The 21,943-nt window shown below is 46.5% G+C and overlaps 1 protein-coding gene across 1 annotated transcript; it reads right to left on the bottom strand.

The window, feature by feature from the left end:
- Positions 1-648: 648 nt before the first annotated feature.
- Positions 649-21,878, bottom strand: SDF4 (stromal cell derived factor 4). Its single transcript, XM_083454186.1, has 7 exons — positions 21,705-21,878; positions 16,958-17,323; positions 14,544-14,680; positions 13,321-13,434; positions 9,123-9,281; positions 6,123-6,298; positions 649-3,367 (listed from the first exon to the last, which is right to left on the bottom strand). The coding sequence occupies exons 2-7, from the start codon at positions 17,266-17,268 to the stop codon at positions 3,191-3,193; spliced, it is 1,074 nt and encodes a 357-aa protein (XP_083310312.1). The 5' UTR covers positions 17,269-17,323; positions 21,705-21,878; the 3' UTR covers positions 649-3,190.
- Positions 21,879-21,943: the final 65 nt, after the last annotated feature.

Raw genomic sequence — 21,943 nt, forward strand, 5'->3', positions numbered from 1 at the left:
TAACAGAAGCCAGAACAGCTACTCATGCAGTGACACAGCAGGGAGACTCCTTTCTGAATGGCTCTTCCCCCTTCCCAGGAGCCTTTAGTCCCAGGATGGAAAGCCTGTGCCCCTCCAAATTATTATAATATTTATGATGTGCCCTTCCCCAGCAGGTCCCAGTATGGGTTACGTTACAGTAATTCTAAATTGAGAATTAAAAACTGGTGAAACATATTAGGCTCCATGAAACATTTCAATCCCAGCTGGTTCTAATAAGAGCTGTGACTTTTTAAGAACTCGTGCCTGGGCTTACATTTTTTTTCCTTCTCCCTCCCAATCCTTTTTTCCTTATTTGCCATGTCACGTCAAACATTGCTGTACTACAACTCCCAACATCCCTGACCATTGGTGATGCTGCCTGGGGCTGATGGGGGTCCAGCGACCTTATCTAGAGCAGCGTTTCCCAACCTTGGGCCTCCAGCTGTTTTTGGACTACAACTCCCATCAACCTTAGCTAGCAAGACCAGTGGTCAGGGATGATGGGAATTGTAGTCCAAAAACAGCTGGAAGCCCAAGGTTGGGAAACACTGATCTAGAGGACCACAGGTTCCTCTTGTTTAAATAAAGCGGGGGGTTGAAAGAATAATAAAACACACACACACACAGTTACATGTATTTACATTCTATTAAGGAGGGTAACATCAGACACCTTAAGCTGCAATTCTTAAAAGAACAGGGTTGTGTTGGTGTTTCTGTATAAAGGACAGGAGCGGAATAAACCCATTTAAATGAAAATTGAAACCTTCATGAACGTAACCCTCATCAGGGAAGCAACTTCTGAACCTGAAGAAGGGAATTGTTCAGTCTCCCTGTAGAAAGTCTTCCACCAGTAACAGGGTTATTTGAATTTATGTATTCCTGAGGAACAACTCCATCATCCGACTAAGCTTTGACCGGCCAGAGACTCACTTGTAATCTCCTTCCAATTCACTACCTGTGACTTTTTATGATTTGATGCCTTTCCTCCAGCCCTCTCCTTAAGATTACCCTTGTGTCAGATCCAACACACACCAGGAAGTCTCTTGGTTACAACTCTCACTTCTCGCAGTTCTGGGTTCACTGGGCTGCTCCACTTTGCTAGCAAGAGATCTTCATGAGACCTCTTCCTCAGCCTAGCTGCATTCCACCCACTTTCCTGCACCACTGCATTCTGAACGGCTCCCAAGCATGCACCTATACTTGGCATAAAGCAAACTCTCTGTGGCGAGCACTGATTTGAGACCACGGGCCAGGCAACGTGGGTTTGCATAGCCTATATAAACAAGTGCACCCTCCAAGTGCAGGTAAACAGGGCATGTGCAGGAGTACAGAACAAACTGATGCCTCTGAGGCTACCCTGGATCGCTCAGTTGGTTAGAGCGTGGCGCTGATAACACTAAGGTTGCAGGTTCGATCCTTGTATGGGCAGCTGCATCTTCCTGCATTGCAGGGGGTTGGACTAGAGGGTCTACAATTATGTGATACCCCTTTTAGGTCCTACGACAAGGTAGGATGTACCTAATGAATGCTGCGGTTTAGAGCTTAACCATATCCCGCTGCCCATTTTGGAATAATGCCAGAGAGGCCGATCCACCCTTATTCCATCTTTGGACAAACATGAGGGGCAAGTTTGTTGCTTGCAGTGTATTAACTCCCAGGCACTGCTGAAATATAAAAGAGCGCTCACAGATCTCTCCTTGACAACCTGCGCTTGCACATTTTTTCTCAAACAAATCATTTTTATTAAGAGACAGGTGCACCCACCTCTATTTAGCCGAGAAGCAGATGCTGTTCAAACACACCCCTAGACCCCAATCTAGAAAAACAGCTCATTCCCCTGGCTCATTTACCTGGCCCCTGCCTGCTTAGGGAACTTGCTACTACCGGATTGTCCTCCCCCTGGATCTGTCGTGCTATACAACTCGAGATGGGACTTCTGCCCATTGGAAGGGGTCCTTTGCCTCCCTACACAGTGACTTGGGCTGTGATCGGCCCAGATGGTTAAAATGCACTTTCATGGTGCTTTTGTCCGTGAGCAAGAGAACATTCTTGAGGTCTATCTGCTGGGGGGGGGAGGAGTGCTCAATAGCAAGGGGAGCTGCCGCCAAACTCCAGACAATAAACGCTGAGTGTTGCCTCTTCCACAGGCCGCGCAGTGTGAGATGCTGGCATGTGAGCAGCTCAGCCATGAAGACTGTAGTTGCACCTGTGTGCCTAGGTCCCTGAAGAGAGGTCTCTGTTGAGACATTTGCTGCCTAGGAAAGAACGCCTCAGCTGGCATGCGAGTGGGACTTGTTCGTGAGACTTGTGTGATATTAACTCCAGCAGAAGCAGCCACTGGAGCGTCCTGGCTCAAGGCACTAAATCTACGCAAGATATTGTCGTTCCTTGAAACTGGGGCCAAGCCTGCTGCATTGTGGCTTAGGATGCTTGAGTTTTGGTGTGTGTTGAGCCAGGAGGAAAATGGAGAGGAAAGGAAGGAGATGAGAAAGTGCTGGACCAGCTTGTCATGTAGGCTCCTGCCTGGGCAAGCGGAAGGACGCAATCCACTGCAAGGCTGACCTTGCTAATTTTGCTGGGGGAAAGGCTGCTTTCTAACCCAGAACTGGCCCACCATCCGGCTGCCTTGCAAAGGGAACCCGATGTTGGTTTGAAAGGATGTACTGGGTGTGGGAAACCGCTGCAATTGCCAAAACAGAAACTTCAAACCAATGCGAAACCAAACAAATGCGGCCCGTGAGTTCCTCGTCCCCCCACTCTGCCCCCAGGCAAAGATAATGGTCCTCAAATACTAAAAGTGCCTTCTCAAAGTCCAAACCGTAGAGCGAGAACAACTGGGCATTTGCAGGGTACAACCGAGTGTCCTGAAGGAGGGGAATAAAAAGAAGTTGCCGATCGACAGCGCAGGCAAGAACTGGTGCGGATCCTTCCCTGTAGAAATCGGAGAGCACTTTCCTCTCGAAGGCAAGCGAGCTGTAGCTCTTTTTCATTTGTGGACGGCTTTCGTTCAAAAACAAAAAAGTAAGTCTAGAACACCGCACTGTATACACACGGAACACAGATATAGCAGCAAAAGGTAACCTTTGTTTTTTGGGGGAAAGCAAGAAGGTGCATCGAGACAGAGAGAGAAAAAGAGAGTGTGTGAGAGAGCCCCTCTCGGGTCAATTCCTCAGAATTCCTCGTGGACGTTTCGTGCGTAGTCCATGAGCTTGCTGCCGGTGAAATACTCGCTGTACTTCAAGATCTCCTCTTGCTCCAAGTGGTGGTTCTGGTTCTCGTCGGCCACGGCAATCATCTGCTTCGCTTCGTTCAAGGCGTTGTATTCGTTCATGGGGTCCATGTATTCCTGGGGAAGGGAGAGAGAAAGCAAAGGGCATAAGAGCAGGCTGCTGGATCCGGCCAACAGCCCGTCTAGTCCAGGATCCTGTTCTCACAGCAGCCACCCTGTGGGAAGCCATCAAAAGCAGGACCCAAGTACAAAACCACTCTCCCCCTCTGTAGTTTCCAGAAACTGATCTTCAGAAGCACCGCTGCCTCCGACGATGGACTGGTAAAATGGCTGCGTCAAAACCAAGCCAGAGGAGGAGGGCTGCTTTGCAGCAGCATCGGCAAAAACTGGCCAGAGGCAGGATGGGAGGAAGCTGGGTGAAAACTCAGAGTTTTCTGGACAAAGGGGATTAGCTGAAGTTATCGTAACTGGCAGAATACGATAGCACACAGAATAACAACAAACAACAACAATAATAATAATATCTAGCTGGGTTTCCCCAGCCACTCTGGACGGCTTTCAACAAAATATTAAAATACAGTAATGCATCATCAAACATTAAAAGCTTCCCTAAACAGGGCTGCCTTCAGATGTCTTCTAAAAGTCTGGTAGTTGTTGTTCTCTTTGACATCTGGTGGGAGGGCGTTCCACCAGATGTCAAAGAGAACAACAACTACCAGACTTTTAGAAGACATCTGAAGGCAGCCCTGTTTAGGGAAGCTTTTAATGTTCTGGGTGGGTGCCACTACCAAGAAGGCCCTCTGCCTGGTTCTCTGTAACGTGGCTTCTCACAGTGAGGGAACCGCCAGAAGGCCCTCAGCGCTGGACCTCAGAATGACCCAGGTTGAAATACCCTGGAATGTCTGGTAAGAAGGATCAGTTGTTGAGCGATGGGAAAGGCCTCTCTTAAAGAGCTGCTGCCACCACCAAAACAGAGGTTTGTCCTGGCTGGTCTAGTGTTTTGACTTTGTATAAGGCAGTTTCCCATATGATTTAAGCAAGCCTTGCATTCGCTGTACCAGGCCAGGCCAGTAGTAACCACATCTCAATCTGAGGTGTGTTTTTAGAACTCATGGTTTTACTCTGAGTAGGACCAACGCTGGACACAACCTGATAATCTGGACTGAGTTAATTCTGCTTCTGATGTGGTGTACTTGCAGAACTTGGCTGTCTTTGGTGTGGAGCTTGAGAAACGGAGAGAAACTTGATTATAAGTAAAAAAATCTGTGCGTACAGATTTTCTTTTCTTCAGAATACTAAACCCCAAAAATGAAATGTACGGCGAGATATACAAGAAACCCTAAGCTACAGCCTCAGTGGCCTCGTCTGCAGGAAAACATTTTATCAGATTCATGGTCACATTATCAGCAAGTATTTATTTCAGAAAAGTCCCCAAACTTCCTGCTGTGAGTCTCCCTTCTCCGAAACACAAAGAGCTTTGTTATGGAAGGACACAAATGTGCAGATTCGCCCAGGGTTCAGATACCCAAAACTTTGTTTCAGAACATAGCCTAACTGCCTCCGTGACACACAGTGTGCTAATTTCACTTTTTCCAAGGTGGAACTGAGAAAGGGTTAAAATGACGTCAGATAGAGCACCAAACAAACCTCGTTCCTAAGCAACGTCTCAGGAAGCGAAGGGGGCCCACGCCGGCGCTGATCACCTGCTGCGATACAGCTCAAATGCGAGACAGTAGGAAGTTATAGGTAGAGCTCTTTATCTCCCTTTGGCATCTGAATTCTTTGTGGAGGAGAGCGCATGACCAGCAGGGGGGTGCGCCTGCTTGTTTCAGGGGGGTGGGGGGTGGGAAGCAGCTTTTTCAGAAATCAATAAGCTTGATTAAAGGTCAGAACATCACTTGACACTGTGAACCTGGTAACTGATAGATGCAGCTTTATAATTCTAATCTTGACTTCGCCTTTAAAAATTAAAAAGTTGGATGCTAATTCCAGATAACAATACAGTGGTGCCTCGCAAGACGAAATTAATTCGTTCTGCGAGTTTTTTCGTCTTGTGAATTTTCTCGTCTTGCGAAGCACGGTTTCCCGTAGGAAATGCATTGACGGTTTTAAGAAAAAGGCGCAAGACGTTTTCGTCTTGCGAAGCAAGCCCATAGGGAAATTCGTCTTGCGAAGCAACTCAAAAAACAAAAAACTCTTTCGTCTTGCGAGGCATTCGTCTTGCGAGGTACCACTGTACAGTTCAGTTTCCTGTATTATAATGTATATACCGCCCTTCATTTATGGAAGAATGGTAGCCTCTTTTTAAATGGAAGAATGGAGGCCTTTTTTTTGGACTATTTAGAGAAATATCGTAACGTGATGAATTCACGAGCAGGATTTGAAGTACGAACAACAGAAATAATGAGATGATTGTATCATGGATATAAAAGGGGGAAGTCACAGGGTACAGCAATGAGATAGAATTTTTAGAAAAACACTACAGGAAATAGAATGGGAGGACGATAAAACAAAATAAAAAAATTATTATGTATTGAAATTTGTGGAAATTTAATGAAATATATTTATATATACTACCCTTCTTCTAAGGATCACAGGGCAATTCGCAGTCTAAAAACTCAGAAGTACGTAATGTAGCGTATATATAGAATATTTTGTTTAGTGTTCCTGGAAATATATATTGCACAATATCTTTTTAATTATTTTTTAAGTAAAAATCTGTATTTTTTTTAAAAAAGGATCAGGGCAACAGGGGAAGCGGGGGAAATGTAACAGTGTGTGTGCCTCTCACATGGGATTTCAACCAAGATACGTGGAAAAAGTTCGCAATTTGAGCATATGCAGCTCCAGCCAATTCCCAGGACACACTCACCTCCAGCTCTTCCATAGTGACGATGCCATCGTGGTCGGCATCAATGACTTCCTCAAACTCTTTCTTCCTGTCTTTCACCCAGTCGTCATCGATGTCCTGAGCCTGCTGGTTCTCCACGGTGCCGACGGGCAAGGAGATGAACTCTGAAAGGGTCAGCTTCTTATCGCCGTCCTGATCTGCAAAGATTACAGCATTTGATAGTAAAAATAATGGGACACGCAGAATTCAGCATGTGAGTTGCCACCAATGTTCCACCATTCCAGACTGGGTACCTACCAAATGTTCAAAGTGGATGGCTTCCCTCAAAGAATCCTAGGAACTGTGCTTTGTTTAGTGTGGTGGTGATTTTTGCTCTGTGGCTACAGTTCCCAAGAAGCTTAATTTTATTCTTTTAGCGGGGAGCTTTAAATGTATGATGCGTAGGCAGCTCATTGCTTCCAGCAGGTTGTTAACTGGGTTGGGATAGTAACCTTTAAGAATATTTGCAAAGGAAGCATCATCGCTTCTGCCTATCAGCTGGGCAATACTGGCCCAGTACTGGGCAATACTGGGTATACTGGCCCAGAGGCCCACTATACTTTCTGCCAATGGACAGTGAGGTGGAACTTGGGCTGGGGAGACCAGAGTTCAAATCCGCTCTTCTCAGAGTGAATCCGGGTTAAATTGTTCCCTCTTACCTTAAAACCAGCGCTGGGGGTGGGACAGACCCTGTGGCCCTCCAGTGGTTTCTGGACTGAATTTCCCATCATTCCCGGAAAAGGGCTAATTTAGATAAGGATGATGGGAGCTGCAGTTCAGCAACATCTGGAGGCCAGCAACCCTTGGCTTAAATTTAAGGTTTGTTGCAATTTCATAGCAAGGTACACGAGGAGAATTATGAATGCTGGCCAAAGCTCCATGGATAAAAGGAAAAGATAAAAATGCAACAACTAGGTTCGAATGCATATCCTATAATCATCCACCTCTGTTTGGATATATAGGGTTATACCCAGTGTTAATTCTGCTACGAACAGACTCACTGAAGTTAATGAACACAACTAACTTAGGTCCACTAATTCCAGTGGGTCTACTTTGTGTAGAGCTTAGTTGATACAACCCACAGAACTGCTTATATTAATATAAGAATTCACGTCAGGCTGGCTGGATTACTTTTATTATTAATGCAAGCTGAGAATTTTTTTGTTATATTTGCTATGCCGCCATTATTAATTATTATTATTATTATTATTATTATTATTATTTTAGAGTTTTATCCAATTCTAGTCCTACTCAGAGTAGGGTTATCTTAACAGACATGACTAACTTAGGTTCATTAATTTCAGCGGGTCCCCTCCAAGTACAATTTTGCTGGGTACAATCTAGTAATCTTGAGAAAGGGGGCGGGGGGGGGGGGCGTAGCAACTTTTTCCAGAGAAGACACAAACAAGGTAATGCAAGTGAGCCAGTGGGATCTGGAGCCAAGAGGTGGACTAGGGTGCCACCTTCTGGCCAAGGAGGGTGCTACAACAACAATTAATTAATCCCTACTTGGAATTCTAACCATTTTACATGAGAAATGTAGGAGGTGAAATTTCTATTATCTCTGGAAAGGAGGTGAAATTTTTAAGAGTTTCAGAGGTGTGGCAGCTGGCCAGAAGAGGGAGAAGCATTTTTAAACTGTTCTTCCCAACACCACCTCTTTTATTTTTCTTCTGAAGAAGTCTCCCCAGCTGCTTCAATGGGCCTGGCTCTACCCGAGAGGCCACAGCCTCAGGCGGCAGTTGCTGAGGGGCAGGCAGCAGACAGAGCCATGTTCCCCCTGCGGCTGCCCGTGCTCGGCTCGGCAGATTATGACGCGGCGGGTGCTGAACTGAGATACACTTGCCTGCCTGCTTGGATTTTGCAATGGGAAAGCGCTACCTTCCCCTTCACGGCAAGCACTGAAGCAGCGTTGCAGCCAGCCTGGCCGCCGTATTCTCCCACAATCCCTCATTCCGAAAGCCATGGCGTGGTGCAGCACAGCCCCAGATGCATTGTGGGAACAAAGAAGACCAAAAGAGGCCACACCATGGCTCTGCCATGGAGGCTGTAACCCCCTCTGACAAATTTTAAAAACTTGTTTCCTCCCTCAGCCCATGAAAATATCCCAGAAAGGTGCCCTTTCAACTTCAACAGGCATGGAAGCTGTCTCCAAAAGCTGGAAACTGGAATGTAGGAATCTGCCTTGCACCAAGTGAGACCACTGGTCTCAGTACTGCCTATGGCATTTATGGGGGACCTGCGGCCCTCCACAGGTTGATGACCAACTTCCATCAACCCTGGCCAATGGCTGGGGCCAATGGGAGTTCAGGAACATCTGGAGAGCCAAAGGTTCTTTAGCTCTGGCTTGCAGGAACTGGCAGCTGCCCTCCAGGATTTCAGGTAGGAGACATTCCTGGAGATCACAGAATTGTAGAGTTGGAAGGGACCTATTCACCCCTCTGCAATGCAGGAATATGCAGCCATCCCATACGGAGATCGAACCTGCAACCTTGGCATTATCAGCACCATGCTCTAACCAACTGAGCTGCAGGGGATTGACTACGTGAGAAGAAGATGCTCTGCCCCTGAACTATGGGCTCTTCCCTTACTGGGAACAAAGCTTGGAATGAAGAAAGACTATTGGCTCACCTAGCTGATTATTGTTTACACAGACTGGCAGCACGGCTCTCCGGGCTTTTAATTCCCAGCCCTAGTTCGAGATGTCGCAGACTGAACCCGGACCTCCTGCATGGAAGGCAGATGCTCTTCCAGTGAGCTATGGCCCTTCTGCAACACTGTGCCCAATGCTACCTTTCACAAGACGCAACCCACACTCCTCTCTCTGTGTCCCAAGTCTCCCTCTGCCCACTACCAGCAGCCAATGGGAGTAACCATCTCGTCCCCATCGGACATCTCTCCAGGAGGTATTCCAGCAACATTAGTAGCTGGGATGAGGTCAAGTTTTCATGAGATTCTGCCTGTGATGGCTTGGAAACGTACCCAGATCCCGGACGATTTCCTTCACCATAAACTTCAACATTCCCCTGCTGTGCTCTGGGTGAAGGAAGGACAGGAATTCTTCCTCATTCAGCAAAAGGTCCGTGGGCGGATTGTCGGCTTGATACCAGCGGTCTTTCAAGTTGTCAAGGACTTCCTGTGCTACAGATCGGGGACAGACAGACAGATTTCTTTCTTTCCATTTTAAAAATCACATTCTCTTTAAATTTGATCTGCAAGTTTTGAACACGTATTGCAAAGCTTTTCTTCTTGCGAAATAGAATGGTTAAAAAAAAAACATCAACAAGATCAAGACTGACCCAATGTAGCCTGCAGACTGGAATTTCCCCAACCCTGATATGTGCCCTATAATACTGGAAGTAGCCATTACCTTAGTGGCAGGACACCTCCTTTGCATGCAAAAGGTCCCAGGCTTTATCCCAGACCTAAGAACAGAATAAGTGCCTGCTGGGTCAGGCCAATGGCCCGTATTGTCCAGCATATTTCTCTCAAAGTGTCCAACCGGAAGCCCCAGAGAGAGGTCCGCAACAGCACCAGACCACCACAGCAGAGAGTTGTTAAGAGACCCCTATTCCCCTCCCAGAGCTGCAATCCCCTGAATGATTTAATAGCCAACCACTTTTAGCAGGAAACACTGGGAACTATAGGCTTGTGAAGGGGACAGGGATTTCCTAACTCTCAGCACCCTTAATTAACCACACTTCCCATAATTCCTTGGGGGAAGCCATGGCTGTGAATGGTGTAGATGGGGCCTTTTATTTCCTTTTTTTTTTAGTGCAGAGAATTGCTATAATAAATAATAATAATAATAATTTATTATTTATACCCTGCCCATCTGGCTGAGTTTCCCCAGCCACTCTAGGCGGCGCCCAATTGAGTGTTAAAAACAATACAGCATTAAATTTTAAAAACTTCCCTAAACAGGGCTGCCTTCAGATGTCTTTTAAAGATAGGATAGCTGCTTATTTCCTTCGCATCTGAAGGGAGGGTGTTCCCCAGGGTGGGCGCCACTACCAAGAAGGCCCTCTGTCTGGTTCCCTGTAACCTCACTTCTCGCAGTGAGGGAACCGCCAGAAGGCCCTCGGCGCTGGATCTCAGCGTCTGGGCTAAATGATGGGGGCAGAGATGCTCCTTCAGGTATACAGGACCAAGGCCATTTAGGGCTTTAAAGGTCAGCGCCAACACTTTGAATTGTGCTTGGAAACGTACTGGGAGCCAATGCAGATCTCTCAGGACCGGTGTTATGTGGTCCCGGCGGCCACTCCCTGTCACCAGTCTAGCTGCCACATTCTGGATTAATTGCAGTTTCTGGGTCACCTTCAAAGGTAGCCCCACGTAGAGCGCATTGCAGTAGCCCAAGCGAGAGATAACTACTTTACTACGATGGCTAAATTCTTTGCAGGCCTGGGTTTGATTAAAGAGGGTTCATATGCATTATAACTTATAAAGGTGCTCTTCTCCTTTCTCCTCTCCAGAAGTGGGGACGAGATAACAGCGGAAAGCTACGCAGCATGCCAAAGAGCTCCAGATCTCCTCAAAGATGCCTTTGGGCTGGGCGAGGAGGCCTGGAAGCCACACTCCCTGGTAATGTTTGAAGGGGGCCTATGCATCGAAGGACAGATCCACACCATTTAAAGCACACGACTCCACCCTAAGAAACCTGGGGAACTGAAGCTTCCCACCCAAGAGAGCTGCAATTCACAGCCCCACTGTGAATTTACCTACACTTCCCAGGATTCTTTGGGGGAGCTCGTGTGCTGCAAATCTGTGGTGCGGATCAGCTCTAGGCAAGACTGACATTAGGCTCCGTCTTTTAAGGAGTGTCTTACGCCTCCAGCAAGCTTCTTGTATCCGAGTGGCTCTGGCAAAATGAGCAACGGCAAACCCCTAAGGGGAGCAATATGGAAGAGGGAAGAGTCTGGAGATGAGGCAGCCAGCTTCCTTTCAGGCTGGAGTGGCAGCAGATGGGCTTCCCAGCTCCATATGGCGCACTGCTCAAGACACAGTTGATTAAGGCAGCGTGTGCGTAATGCATGCGGATGAGATTAAAGGCTTGCATGCAACAAACGCTGACAGCCTCGCTTGAGATTGGATGGCACAATATATTTGCGTACGCATGTGCGTGTTTTCAAATTCAACCGTGCCTGTTCCAGTTCTAGAAATACGTTACTCCAAAGAAATACTGCTTTGGTCAATAATGCTGCTGGAAGTGAACTTTGTGAAAGGACATGTCTCTAGTTTAGCAGTTCACGTGGTCAATGTGTTCAGTGAACCACCCTGAGATCTTATGGGGAAGTGCAGTAGAATAAATCTAATGAATAAAATAATGAATGAATAAGTTTCAGAGCCCTGGTAGAAATGCCAGTGGACATGGGGATGCTATTCGTAATAAAAAAGTTAGAAATCCTGAAACAGCTGCTAAAGGCAGAGTGCATTCAGAGTTCTATGGCTTTATATAGAGTACAGTTCTGACTGTTCCGTCTTATAATTGGTATCACGGAAAGAGTAAAGGTGCTTAAAAAAAGTGGGCAATTAAAACAATCAAATTAAAAGAAAAAGCAGCAGGGTTAAAACATCTGGGACGTTTTGGTTTGGGAAAAGGGAACGAAAGGAGGCTGGGACATGATAGGCACAGACCGTGTCTATAGGACTGTGTCAAAAGGACACAGACCGATTACCAGAAAATGCTTTATCACACACTTCTGGATTGTTGTAACCTGACCATGGTTTGAACCCAAGCCAGACTACAGCACTGGTTCATTTAGCTCAGAATACACTATCTGACAGGGGCTCCCTGGGGTTTCAGACAGGGAAGGTGTCTCCCAGCCCTACTAGGGGAGTGCTACAAAGATACAACTGCTCTGTGTGCGCTGTAATCCTGCAGTAGCACAGAATGAAATCCCCAAACCCTGCTGTTTGGGTGCTCAGAGTCCTCGCTCTTGCAGAAGGAAATGCAGCCATCTGCGGGGAGAACCCAAGCCATCCTGCTCGAGCGATCTGGCTTCCCGCTGCCTCATCCGAAGGCAAAAGAGGAGAAGACCCCCCCCCCCCGGTGCCTTCCTTTTCTTCCTTTGAGCTTGGCAGAGAGTTCTTGTGCAGCCCACTTGGGTAGCCCCTCTGAAAGAGTCTCCTTCCTGCCAGTGGAGTGAGTGAGTGGCGTTAGCCCATTCTCAACCCCTTTCCTCCTCTGCAGGCAAATGAGATACTGGGCAGATAATTCAGTTTCCAGAGAATCTTTTCTAAAAAGAAAACCTTAGCTCTTACAGTTGCAAAGTGTGTGTGGGGGGGGGGGCAATGCTTGCTGAACTCTCAGAAGCCCATGGGGTGGATGAACACCGCTGAGAACAGTTAAGTGCGGAGCTCCTTTCCTTCCCCTGTGTTAGCTTCCCCCAAAGAATCCTGGGAACTGTAGTCTGTTAGGGTTGCTGAGAGTTCTTTAGAAGACCCTCGCAGAGCCACAATTTCCAGAGTGGCTTAACGATCAATATTTCTGCCCAGGAATTGAAGCTCTGAAAGGGGAATAGGGGATCTCCTAACAACTCTCAGCACCCTTAAACTACAGTTCCCAGGATTCTTTGGGGGAAGCCATGGCTGCTGAAAGCGGCATGATACAGCTTCAAATGTATAGTATAGACGGCATCTTATGCTACTGTTCCATATTAATACTGACTGGCAGTGGCTCTCTGGAATTCCAGGCAGGGGACATTCCCAACCCCACCTGCAGATGCGAAGGATTGAACCTTGCGACTTTCTGCAGGCAAAGCTGATGCTCTATCACTGAGATGTGGTCCCTCCCCAATTCAGACACCACAAGTCGCAGGAAGCTTCCTTGACTATATTTTGGGGAAACTTTCACTGAACTATCATCTCACAGTCGCAGGATTGTTGCAAGCATAAGGTGTTTTTTTTGGGGGGGGGGGGGGCAAGATGACGATGTACCCTCTTCTGAGCTTTCTGAAGGAAGAGCAGGATCAGTTTACTCGATTTTTATTTTATGTGCAGCTGCTCTAAAACGAGCAGCCTAGCTATTAACAAGTAAAACCTGCAGAGATCTTGTCTACTTTGAAACTCAGTGCCCAAGCTAGCGTTTCAACCCATTCCAGGAACTGAAGGCAGAACGCGACAGTTTTCATGTGGTCTTTGGGGGAGGTGGGCAGAGAGAGAGACCAGCACTACTTACTTTCCTCATCTATTTTGAGCTCCTCATTGTTTTTGATTTTTTCAGCCACCTCCTTCTCGTTCATCCCCTTGCTTGCCAAGAACTTGATTTTGTACTCATCCCAGGACACGTGACCTAGGGGGGAAAAGGAACCAATTAAAATGAAGAATATCCCAGCAGACAAAGAATTATTTTTTTAAAGCATGGGAAGTGGATATAGGATTTCCCCACTATTCAAACACTAGAACTTGGGGACATCTACTGAAGCTAAACGTTGGAAGATTCAGGGCAAACAAAAGAAAAGATGTCACATAGAACACCATTGAACTACAGAACTTGCACCCAGAAGAGGTACTGATGGCCATCAATGTGGAAGGGTTTGAAAGAGGACAAATTCATGGAGGATAAGGCTGTCACTGGCTACTAACCCTGATGGCTGTGTTCTACTTTCATAGTCAAAGGCAGTCATGCTTCTGAATACCAGTTGCTGGAAGCTACAGGAGGGAAGAGGGCTCTTGTGCTTAGTCCTACTTGCCGGCCACTGGGAAAGGACCTCTCCTGCCACCTCTTTATTTGAACTGGTGGTGCCACATTCTGCATCCAAAGCAGGTCCCCTGCCACTAAGCTATGGTCCCTCCTCTTAACAGAAACTAGAGTGCGCCTGAATCAATGTGACCCACCAAGCCTAAGGCAACCCAACAGCTGGGTATTTTGGCCCACAAAATCCACTCGCCGGTCTACTAGGAGCAAGTAGCCTTGACTCTCCACCAGCCCTTACTCCAGGCTCTCGCCTGCACTGCAATTCAGAGTAAGGTAAAGAAAGAAAAAAGGGTTTTCTGAACTGCGCCTTGGCAAATGTAAGAGGGAGACGTCCCCATGTCTCTCCAGCCTCACCTGTGCAGGACACTAAGCCAGAGAGGAGGAGGTGGCAAACCCACTTTTGGCACTGGTTATTCCCAGCTCATCAACAGGTTGTTGATGGATGGCGGGCTGCATGGATGCTTCCTGCACTACATGAATACCATGCAGCTGCCTGGCAGCTGGTAAACTAGGGGCTGGCAGCCTGTTGCTCTCCGGTGCATTGGACAGCAGCTCCCATCACCCTTGCCCATTGGCCATGATAGCTGGGGCTGATGAGAGCTGGAGCCCCCAAACCTGGAGGGCAGCAGGTTGCCTGTGCAGTGCTGACACACGCCATGACAACTCCTTTTGTGACCGAGGCTGCCCCATCATTCATCTCCTACCATCGCCATCGGGGTCCACGGCCCGGAAGTGCATTTTGTTCTCTTCCACAGCCTCCTGGAAGTGCTCTTCTGTCTTCTCCATGATCCAGCGCTGCATCTCCTTTGCACTTATCTTTTTGTCCTTGTTGATGTCGACTCTATGGCAGGTAAGAAGAAGAAGAAGAGTTTGGATTTGATATCCCGCCTTTCACTCCCTTTAAGGAGTCTCAAAGCGGCTAACATTCTCCTTTCCCTTCCTCCCCCACAACAAACACTCTGTGAGATGCGTGGGGCTGAGAGTCTTCAGAGAAGTGTGACTGGCCCAAGGTCACCCAGCAGCTGCATGTGGAGGAGCGGAGACGCGAACCCGGTTCACCAGATTATGAGTCTACCACTCTTAACCACTACACCACACTGGCTCCCAGAGATAGGAAAGGAGTCAAGTTAGGGCTCCAGAGGTGAAGGGCATGTTGGACTAGGACCTGGGAGACCGTGTGTGTGTGTGTGTGTGTGAATCTCTGTCTAGCCATGAAAGTCGCTGGGTGACCTTGGGCCAGTCACAGTCTCTCAGACTAACCTACCTCACAAGGCTGCTGTGAGGATAAAATGGGAGCCGGGGAGAGAAACCATGTACACCACCTTGGGTGGGAAAAAGGTGGGAAAGAAATGCAGTCAATTAATCCATGCGGAATGGAAGAAAGGCAATTAGTTCTGATGCCAGAATAACTGCGGTTCAAGCCTCTACTTGGCCACAAAGAAAACCTGTGTGGCATTTGGATCTAGTCACCCTTGGAGGTCAAAGACTGGAGCACATGTGGGGAACATCCAAGCTCACTGGGGCCAGATTAAATCCCTGGGATTTCCTTGTAGAGATGGAAAAGGCTTCCTCCTGAAAACCTTGAGAATGGATTTTTAAAATGTTTTGACTATATATATATATATATATATATATATATATATATATAAAACCAAAGGGTTCAGTTCTACTAGTGTGCAGAGCACACCCACATAAATTACTGACCAGTGCATGAATCAAAAGAAAAACTCAATATGAAATCAGAGAGCAAACGTCAGTAACCATTTATACTGAGGTTGTTTTTTTTTTAAAAGTAATGCATTGTGTTGGAAATTTTATGTTTTATATACTGTGTTCACTCAGGAAAGATCCCTGCCATTCTTCACCCCAATTGCTGAGATTTACCTTTTCCTCACTCTCTCTCTTTTTAAAAAAATCATTTGCTTCTTGAGATCTGCCTGGTCAAATTTCCTCTCTCTGCTCCCAAGGGGATACCGGAGAATAAAAAGTGCTTGCCCTTTGCACAAGATCATTTGCAAGGTCAAGGCAAAGGCAGGCAAACTGCTTGTGACCTGCCCTTTCTGAGATGAGGAGGAGGGAGGAGGGATAGGGGGCTCCGGAATGACATACAGTCACTAATCGGCCGGCAAGAGCTCTAATCAGCTTTTGAATTCATTATTGCCGGCTGCTTATCTGCGATGCACTTAACAATAAACCTTTTAATTTGCAGACAGGATGTCTGGGAAGTGGTTACTGACCCAACAGCGTCAGACACACGTGATAAATTATTCTCAAGCAAAGGTGGCTGGACAGAGTGACATCTGCACACACACAGCTGATTCCCTCATTCAGAGACACTGGCTGAGGGCAAAGACTATTGTAGGGCTGCGAATTCTGCAAGACCTGGAGACTATGAAGATGGGCTATTGTTTGGCAGTTTTTGCTGGGGTGAAGATTTAATTTTGGGGATGCTTAATGTTTGCTGTTATTTGGTGTAGAGTTTTTGAATCTTTATTGCTGGACCTTATTATAAATTACGTGGAGATTGTTTAACTTTGCTGTATACTTATTGAGATGTTTTCATTCATTGTTCATGATTTCTTAGGCTTTGCTACGTTTTTGTAATTTTGTAAATCCTCTGGTGTTGTAACCTGCTATGGAAAGGTGGTATACAAGTAAACAGTGGTGCCTGAACTGCCTGCTTTTTCAGTTACCTGAAGCAATTACAGCAGCTCCAAATTAAAAGGTGACATTGGTTGATGTTAACATACACCACTTGCCCAATCTAAATTGCACCCTGAAGCTTCTAGGATCCCTGCAGTGGAAAGAATCACATCAGGGAAATGGCTTAGCCCCCTATCGGACACCAGGTCCAATGCCCGTCATCTCCAGGTGCAGCCAGGTAAGACCTCCACCTGAGACCTCAGAGAGCTGCTGCCAGCTGGTGCAGGCAGTGAGTTAGACTAGCTTTCTCAAACCTCCTGCACTGCAGAAGCTACAACTCTGAACAGCCCTACCAGCCAACATTTTGTAGTGCTGCAAAACATCTGGAATGCACTGAGCTGATGACGTCTATGCTAGATGGATGCTAGAAGTTCCTCTGTGCATCTGCCTCAATTCAATTTGGAGCAACACTCACTTTGAGAAAATAACCATGAGCTTCCTCCTGTTCCTGCGTGGTTCTGAATCTTCGTCGAACTCCTCCATCTCCTTCCCAAGAAAGACCTCCTGGTGGAACTCCTTGTTGAGATGCCCGTCCATCTCCATCTTGACCCCATTCAAGTGGTCCGGGGGCAGGATCTCGTTCTCATCGTTGTTCTCGGCCGCCGCCTTCTCTTTCAAGGCAGAGTTGTTGGCAGGCCGCGCATAGACGTCCATGAGGAGGAAAACAAAGAGGAGGGACAGGTAGATGGAGCCCAGGCTGCAGATGAAGGCCCGTTTCGAAACCATCGCTCCTCCCCTTGAGCGTCAGCAGCTTGTAATACTGGTATGGCGATGGAATACCCTGGGAGGAAAACCGACAGGTGAACATGATCCGTTGTTTCCAGGCGGCTTTTATGAGCTCAGAGGCTGAGCTAGTAATTCCCCATTAGACACAACATTTCGTTCTGGGTAGTTAGTGCTAAACGTGGACCACTGCCTTAACCTTGGGCAATATTTTCATAGCATCTAATTATTAAGAACAGACGATCAGTCCTGCTGGATCACACCGAACGTCCTGCTAAGAATTCAGGAAGCCTGCTGGATCAGGCCAACGGTCCACCTAGCCCAACAACCAATCAGATGCCTGTTGAAAAGACTATAGCTAAGTGGCAGAGCGTCTGGTTCGCAAGCAGAAGCTCCCTGGCTGAACCCCTCTGCATCTTCAATAGACTCTGGGATGAAACTCTGGAGGGCCACTGCCAGTCAGAGCTGGCAACACCCAATGATCTAACTCAGCATAAGGCAGCTTCCTAGCTTCCCACAGAGGCCAATGGTGATGGGAAGTCTGCAAACAGGAGACAAGTGCAAGAGCACTCTTCCATTTGTGGCCCAAAGCCACTGGAATTCAGAAGCCAGGTGCCCTTCTTTCCAGTACGACAGGTAACCTTTGACAACCTTGCAAAGTTGTCTTCCTCCTCCACACCACCATTAAAGCTGTCTCAGGTTGGCAGCCGTAACCACATTTTGCAGTAGAACACCACACCTGCAGATGGGACTGTGGAAGTGTGCTGATGGTGGTAATCAGCTGACGGCTGCAGACAGCAGCACACCTTCAAAGGAGCTTGCTCTCAGCATTGATCAGCTGACGGGCAAGTAGGTGACGCCAACCACCTGTCAAAACTGGCCCATTTTTTGAGGGGGGGTTTAAAGATCTGGCCCTCCAGACAGTCCGTGAGGCATAGTGGTTAGAGTGCTGGACTGGGAACCTGGGAGATCAGGGTTCAAATCCCTATTCAGCCTGGATCAGTCACTGTCTCTCAGTCTAAGCTACTTCATTGGGTTCTTGTGGGGATTAAATGAGGAAGGGAGGGTGAGAACCATGTACACCACCTGGAGGTCCTTGGAGAAAAATGGTGACATATAACTACAATAAATATGTAACTAATTCAGTTCCGCATTCTGGTCTATGGTCAGGTGAACAAAATGCTGCCCCTTAGTTTTGTAGCAGGTAAATAAATAAAACTCAAAAAATAAATAAAACTCAAAAAAATTAATTTTGCCCTAGGTATTATTTTATATATTTATTCTGACAAGTCTTTTTTAAAAAACAAAAACCTATTAATAGAACTCCAATCATCCCCTCTGAAAAATATATCATTTAATGGGGACACATCTCACTTAAGCTTCTTGGGGGGGGGCACACATTAGATGATAGAAGCATAAAGAATTTTTGCCAATAATCCCACCATGACAAACTCTGTAACGCCTAAAGCTCTAATCCTGTAAACACAGTTTGCAAAAAGAATCAAAATATTTCACACCACTTTGCAGCTAAGATGCTCTCCTGGAAAGTGTTAGAAACTACTGGGATAGAAAAGCTAGGAGCCAAATGACTTCTGGGACCTGAGTTGTGGGCACCAAAACAGAATGTCTAGTCGCCATTGGAAACACTTATTTATTATTTTGATAAGCATGAACTGATATGTTGCTCACAAAAGTGACATTGTTAATGTCACATTTTTAGCAGAAATTGTTAATACATGTCTAATTTGGTGTTCACAATGAAAAATATTGGTATACCATATTTCAGTTTTCAAAACACTCTACTCTTTATTGTTAAATTCCTTAACATAGACTTTGGGGCTTCAAAGCACATACATTTCAGTAATCCTTGAGTGTCAGCCAGGTGCAAAAAATGGCACCCAGACTTTTTGAGGTGCTCGCAAATGGAGATTCTTTTTTTTTTTAGGCACAAAATGCGCCTGGCGCCCTGCTAATTTCGAACCCTACTCCTGGAGCAAGTCAGAACCACAAAGGTAGGAAAGCTGGTACTTTTACTCAGTGTACCATCCCACCCACCCACACCATGACACAGAATTTGTGCACAATTCACACTTTTGCTTATTTTTTCGATTGGAAATATAAATCTGAGCGATATTCAGAGGTGTCACTAGCTCACTGCCCCTCATAAGAATTTGCCATACAGTGGTACCTCAGGTTAAGTACTTAATTCGTTCCGGAGGTCTGTTCTTAACCTGAAGCTGTTCTTAACCTGAAGCACCACTTTAGCTAATGGGGCTTCCTGCTGCTGCCGCACCGCCGGAGCCCGATTTCTGTTCTTATCCTGAAGCAAAGTTCTTAACCTGAAGCACTATTTCTGGGTTAGCGGAGTACGTAACCTGAAGCGTATGTAACCTGAAGCGTATGTAACCCGAGGTACCACTGTATTAACTTCTAATGTTTCACCCTCAATAGATTCCAATAGACTCAAAACTTGTGCAACTGGTCTACGTAAGAAACAAGGTTCAAGCTACATGTTAACTTTAGTGACTCATAGGATACCCTTTGCATCCAAGGTGCATTTAAAAGGCAAATTTCATCATGCAGGTGCTAATAATTAATGGCATAAGAGCAGGCTTTAACTCTCCCCCCCCCCCCCAACTGTTGTGGTCCTTCTGCTTTGTAAGGAGAATACCCTATTCACCGAAGTTCAGTTCTACATCCCAAGCTCTTTTAAGAGTATGTCGTCTGCTTCAGGGTCTATTAAAAGGCTTCACTTACTTCTTTTCCAGCACATTAAGAAAAAGACTAAACTAGAGAAGTCCCATCTTATGCATTATTCCTCCTGACACCCCCCCCCCCCGAACAGTCTGACGCACTACAGTCAAGACACAGGCTGAAAATCTCAGTGACCCAGTTGCCACAGCATAGTAAACCACAGTTTAAAACGATCTATGGTTTAATGTGAATGCACAGCATATTACTGCACTCTGATAAAGTAGCGGGCACCTCACTTCTCCCACACTCCTGCTGGGTAACAAGCCATGGTATGGCTTAAAATTCTGTCCAAATAAGAGCTTACTGTTCGGCTAGCCATTTCCATTCAGATTTTTGGGTCACTTGTTTCCGACAAAGCTTCTTTCATTGCCCACAAGTTAAAACACTTCTAATACACCTGGCATTTTTTGCATGCCAAATAGGGAAAGTCACTTTGCAATATGTTTCCTATAAAAGGAAAAGGGAACTATACTTCTGCTCTGCTCAGCAAAGAAGTGCTCTGTCCAAATGTTCCAACAGGAACAGTTGTTGCTTTTATAAAATGATTTTTTTTTACCCTTCACATGCCTTTTCCCCCTCTATGCTATAAATTCTGCACATGCTCTGAGAAACAACCTAAAAATACCCCAACAACCAAACAGTAAAACCAGGGAAGAGACAAGTCTACTCATGCACAAAGAATCAAATTTTAAAACAACAACAACAACAATAATAATAATATCCCTATGGGTTGTATTCAACTTAGGCCCAACTCAAAAGCAGACCCACTGAGATAAATGAAGCTAAGTTACCAGTGCCCACTGACTTCAATGGGTCTACCCTGAGTAGCAGCACTAACAGTGGATATTTATTTCACAACATTTACACACTGCTTGACTGTAAAAAAAAAAAAAAAAACTCCTCAAAGTGGTTTACAGAAAGATAAAGCCGAGAAAAATTCACAAGCCTACTTTAAAACATACAAAAGTTAAAATTTTAAAACAGATTAAAATTATTATGTATTCCCCCTTGCCCCCTTGGTTTTAATGCATTTGTTGGGAAGGAGGGAGGTTGTTATCTGTCTGTTTGGTTGTATGTGGCATTAGGTTTCCCTGGGCAACATAAAGCAACTAAACAAATAATAATTATAATAATTTAAAATGTCACATTAACTTTCTAAGCATCTGGGTAGGCCTGCATAAGCAAGAACTTTTCCAAAGGCAGCCCTGCCAAGGCGCCTCCCTGATCTCAATAGACGGGGAGTTCCAAAGTGCAAGCGCTGCCACGCAAAGCGACCAACTTCTCTTATAAACGCGGAACGGGCATTACGTGGCACCCGCGAACGTTATTTACAGCTGTTTATTCCTCCGCAATTTGTTTGCACACAGATACCCAAAAAAATGACTCCCAAAGCAGGTATTAAAACCGGCAATTAAGGACGCTGGGATCCCGCTGGGATCGTTTTCAAATGCCCTTGAATTGAAACGTAGCTGACAACCCAAATAATAATAATAATAAATCAGTTTTTAAAAGCAGGCAGGCGAAACAAATAAAACGGAAAGTTCGTTCAAGGGTATCCATTAAAAGAGCCGGCAAAGCCCCTCATTCCCTCTCTGTCTTCCCCGCCCCAATTCGCTCCTCCTGCGCTCTGCGTATGCTCAGAGGCTGCCGTGACCTTCTGCCCTGCTCCCATGCCGGCTCCATACCTGCCCCGCAGGCCACGGAGGCTCCTCATGCCCAGCCCCGCCTCGCTGCTCTGGGGCTTCCTCTCCGCCTCCCACTCACAGACAGACAGACAGACAGACACACGCCGCGCGCTGCCAGAGGGAGGGAGGCTGGCCGGAAACAGGAAACGCCATTCGCCTCTCCGACGAGAGTTGAGCCCGCCTCTTCCGGACCTCCCGAGGCTGCCCTGTATTCAACGCGAGGACCTCCCTCTCCAGTT

Source organism: Podarcis tiliguerta (assembly GCF_965153285.1).
Source record: "Podarcis tiliguerta genome assembly, chromosome: 8".
Taxonomy (NCBI): domain Eukaryota; kingdom Metazoa; phylum Chordata; class Lepidosauria; order Squamata; family Lacertidae; genus Podarcis; species Podarcis tiliguerta.

Bases quoted from the DNA above. Each gene is read 5' to 3' on its own strand.
- SDF4 (XM_083454186.1), bottom strand. From the start codon at position 17,268: ATGGTTTCGAAACGGGCCTTCATCTGCAGCCTGGGCTCCATCTACCTG. The intron at 14,681-16,957 runs GTGAGTGTTGCT...TACCTGCCATAG, and splicing joins CTCATGGTTATTTTCTCAAA to AGTCGACATCAACAAGGACA. The intron at 6,299-9,122 runs GTACGTTTCCAA...TAATCTTTGCAG, and splicing joins GGAAATCGTCCGGGATCTGG to ATCAGGACGGCGATAAGAAG.